The sequence below is a fragment of the Pogoniulus pusillus genome, chromosome 28 (assembly GCF_015220805.1).
Source record: "Pogoniulus pusillus isolate bPogPus1 chromosome 28, bPogPus1.pri, whole genome shotgun sequence".
Classification (NCBI taxonomy): Eukaryota; Metazoa; Chordata; class Aves; order Piciformes; family Lybiidae; genus Pogoniulus; species Pogoniulus pusillus.
The window spans coordinates 10,047,844-10,052,624 of NC_087291.1; the positions used below are offsets into that span (position 1 = coordinate 10,047,844).

At 35.9% G+C, this 4,781-nt stretch overlaps 1 protein-coding gene across 1 annotated transcript in view; it reads right to left on the minus strand.

Annotated features, from left to right (window-relative positions):
* Positions 1-4,781, minus strand: part of LOC135187868 (uncharacterized) — a 35,741-nt gene that overhangs the window by 30,480 nt on the left and 480 nt on the right. Inside the window, exon 2 of the mRNA XM_064166919.1 lies at positions 4,211-4,218. Within this exon, the coding sequence (XP_064022989.1) occupies positions 4,211-4,218 (8 nt within the window). The remainder of the gene's footprint in view (positions 1-4,210; positions 4,219-4,781) is intronic.

The window sequence follows — 4,781 nt, forward strand, 5'->3', positions numbered from 1 at the left end:
GAAATTATGGAATGGTTCAAGACTAGGCATTTTCCATGCATTTAAGTATGAGGGACAGTCAAAACCGGAATCTACAGATTGAGAATCTGACATTGCACACTGCTGCTTGTGTAGGTTAAGGAAATGCCTGTGTGCCTTGATCTGGCAATTTAGAAATAGGTAATTTTCAATCCTTGCTAAAAAATACACTCAACAAACTAAAACAGACAGAAAACCACCTCAGCAATACTACTGGAATGACTTAAAAAAAACATTTCACCTGCACAGTTCCCAAATATCAGAGCCTGTTCAAGTTCTTTTGCAAGCTATGGAAGTTTTACCCTAAACTCCCTGGGAGAAGAGACAAATCTACACCAAAATGAGGACATTTCTAGTGTTGCTGGCAATGGTAGATGTCTCAAATTACTGAACGAGCATACGGAGCCAAATCCCCCACAGTGTTTTTTACTGCCCAGATTGGTTGAAGAGAGTGCCTTCAGTGGAATTTACATCAGTGGATTACATCAGCCATCTAGCTGCTGGTGATAGCAACTAACTGTCTTTAGAGGGAAGCAGCTCTGCTATTCTCTCTACAAAAGTTATTCTAGCAAACAAGGATAGTGTAGAGAATGAGGAGAGGCTGAGGGAGCTGGGGCTGTTTAGACTGGAGAAGAGGAGGCTCAGGGATGACGTCATTGCTGTCTACAACTACCTGAAGGAAGGTTGTAGCCAGGTAGGGCTGGTCTTTTCTCCCAGGCAAGAGGACACAGTCTCAAGTTGTGCTGGGGGAAGATAGGCTGGATGTTAGGAGGAAGTTCTTCACAGAGAGAGTGACTGGCGTTGGAATAGGCTGCCCAGGGAGGTGATGAAGAAAAGACAGGATGGGGCACTTAGTGGCATGGTCTAGTTGACTGGATAGAGCTGGGTGCTAGGCTGGACTGGATGATCTTGGAGGTCTCTTCCAACCTGGTTGATTCTACCATTCTATGATCTACCATTCTATGATTCATAGAATCAACCAGGTTGGAAGAGACCTCCAAGACACTGCTTGCTCATATTCAGTTGCCTGTCAATCAGAAAGGGAGCTTGGTGTTCTGCAGGCAGCTTTCCAGCCACACTGCCCCAAGCCTGTACCATTGCTGGGGTTGTTGTGGCCCAGGTGCAGGACCTGGCATTTGGCCTTGTTGAAGCTCATGCCATCAACACTGGCCCATACTGATCCAATCTATCCAAGTCCCTCTGTAGAGCCTTTCTAACTTCATAACGTCGGACTCCACGATCTTTAGGAGTCTCTTCCAACCTACATAATTCTGTAATTCTTTATTTCTTTCTTGTGAAATGCTACTATTTGTTAATTTCAAAAGAATTGTCAAGGCTTAACATAAAAATTCTTCCAGCATTTAAAAAAAAAGTAATTAGCATACCATTATACTTAGCAATTTACTCTATCATCAAAGTAATTTTAATAGAACACAATGCAGGAGCCTGTTTACATTTGACTAATAGCTCAATGGCTCTTCTATGAAGGGAAGTCCAGATTTGCATTTATTTGTTCTATTAATTCCCTGTCTGCAATAACTAACAGAAGTGCCACTGAATGCATTGCTCTCTCAGACAGAATTATCTAGGGGGGTTGTGATGGCTTTTTTTCTTAATGGCATTTATTTGTGTGTGTGTCTGCGTACCTACTTACCTTAGCAAAGCTCTTCCTTTGATTAGTCTTTTGGTATGTTCAGGAACAACCCTAACTTCCATTTGCAAGAGCTGAACCAAACCCCCACAGAATTCATGCTGAGCTAGAATCTGCTGGTTTAATTCCCTGCTGGGAGTCTGCCAGTTGGGAAAAGCTGACCAGCAAGTACAGGTCTTAATTACACAAATCCAGAAGCTGCTGCCAACCTTTCCCCATTGAGAAGCATTTGCTTTCTAGCGTTCTTCTTGATGAACAGATTATCACTCAAACCTAATTTATTGCTGCTTTATATTGTAAGTAATTAAATGAAGAAACCTTTTAAACTCAAGGGAATTTTAATAGGTTACTTGCAAAATGTTATTGCAGGCAACAAACTTGTACATGATTTTAGTTCCAAACCCACCAAAAAAAAAAAAAAAAAATTATTACAAATCAGCATTGTAAAAGTGTCAAATTAATGCCTCACAGGCTTTGCTGGCAGAATTAATTTCTAAATTCTAGATGTGGGGAAATGTTACTCTCATTTTTTTCCTTTTCCTTTTTTTTTTTTTAGAAAAATTTACAAGTGAAATATTACTACAAAACTTTTTTTTTTTTTTTATAAGGAATTTTTGCAAAACATTTACATTTTTTTTTTCTTACCATCAACTATTTTTTTCTGTTTCAAAAATCATTATGTAGATTTAATACCCTATGCTGCACATCAATTCTTGCAGGATGACCAATTCAGTGACATGCATAAAAAAAAAAAAAAACCACCACAAGGCATTAAAATGAAGACTTAAATACAAATATTGTTGCAATAAAACAGTTATAAAATTGAAAATAGGACCTAAACATCATGCTTACTTAACTTTGACAAATTAACTTTTTTTTTCTCCTAGATTACACACTTTTATTACTGCTCTCATGAAAGAATGTGATAAATAATGACTTAACACCAACTTCTAATGTAATCGGCAACACATACACGAACCTAACCAAAGAAAGTATACTGTAAGAAAAAAAACTATTCTAACACTGGAGTTCTACCATGGTAAATACACTTTGCACTGATCATTACAATAAAGCAAAAATTTTTAACGGTGGCAAAGGGAATGAACAGTGAAATGCCATTAAACAAGATACTACTGCACATCTGTGCCCTATTACTTACAACAGCTATATCCCACTGAGTCAAATAAAGGACATTGAAATTTACGATCCTTTTAAGACAGAAAAGTGGATCCAGGATGGTATGCAGAACAGACTGTCAAAATGTTTTCTAATGCCAGCGGTAAAATGTTGCACCTGCTAACACAAGTTAATGTACTTGAGATGCTACAAAGCCAAACCGGATTGAGATTCTGATACATCTATAATAGGGATTCATTGCAGATTAAAAAATGACTTCGGCTTCCTATTTGCATACCTAAGTATGCATGGAAAAAAAAATTTCTACATGAAATGGTTGTGCAGAATGTTCATAAACTTCGGCTTACAAAAACTGTTAACTTCTAGGAAACATGGTATTAACATTAGGAAAGTTCTTCTTTGCATAAAGTAAATTTCCTAGCACTGATTGTGAAGCGTAATGATAAAAATATATATTTGACGTTTCATTTTCCTATATAATAAAGTGAACAGTTAATACTACCTAATGTTCATCTGTAGTAAATGTAACATCTAATTGATTCTGATGCTTCAAATCCAGGATACATCAGTTAAGAGTACTTTAAATAAAATATACAAAATAAATGTACAAAACCCAACTAAAATTTAAAGACTTTGTTACAAGTCTACAAAAGCTTTAAGAAACTTGAAATTTATAACCACAGTGTAAAATTGTTTTGCTTTTTTTTTTTTTTTCTTTAATCTCAAAGCTTTTTACGTAAACTGAAAGCATTAAAATACTTTCAGCTTAGTATTTTGCTACAGAGGGCTGGCCTAAAGTGTACACAGTGTAAACAATGATTGGTATTTCTCTTGCTTCAAAAATACAGAAGACACCACAACATTGATTAAAGTATTCAGATGAGGAAGTAGATGTTTTTTGAGGGAACGCACCAGGTATCTGCTATGTCCTCTCAAACCAACAGCTACCAAAGACATTCTTCCCTTCTGTAGTTTGCAGGGGAAAAAAAGAAATCTTTTCCTTCTTGGCACTGTATTTCCTTTAGTTACAGCAAAAATATTTTGGTATATAAATTTATTACAAAACTGATCATGAGAAGTATTACTAAATGACTGTATGTGTAAAAGGTTACCTTTATGCCTATGGGAAGTAATTAAAAATCCTGAGTATGAAACATTTGGCCATCTTTCCCTCCTTCTCCAAGTTGGAGTTTTCACATAAAAAAATGCAGTTTGCTTTTGTTGTGGTCTTTCATTTTTCTCTGTATTCCTATTAAGCTGGCACATCTGAAAATGTAACCAAACCTCTGAAATCAAAAGCCATGTGGTAAAAAATGTAGCTGTATTCTTCTTTCCCCACTTTGTTTTGTGGTTGGAAGCTCAATGTAAGATTTGATAGGCATCAGATAATTATTACCATCTCACCTATAATCCTTGAAGAGAAAATAAAGACAGTAACATTTAGGAAAAAGAGAAAAAACATTTACTTTCAATACTTTTTTTTTTGTTAAAATGGTGGTAACTAATTCTTTTCTTTGGATATTAAGTCAAAGCAGAAAGAACTCAGCACCATTAACCATGATATAATAAACTAGTATTTACAGAGAAAAGATGCCTGGAGAATGAGCTACAACACTCAATTGTCTGATTAACTTTCCACAAATTCTAACAAAAACCAAAACACTTAAATACTTAAAATTGAGTTATTAATTCATGTAAGCTATGAGTTAGAAACGGATTTGTGGATGTTTTAGAACAATTAAATACCAAGAACTGACACAAAAAGTTGCTGTATTCGTTTTTTCATCCTACATACCAGACACCATACTTGTGTAGAATCTTACGTTAATATCTTTCCTACCAGCATACACTAAGTCTACATAACCTTAGCTCCCAAACAAAGAGAGGAATTAGAACTCACCTGATTGTCATTTATACACACTACTATAATGTAGTGGCCAAAATTCATCTGAGGTTCACCCTAAGAACAAACCAC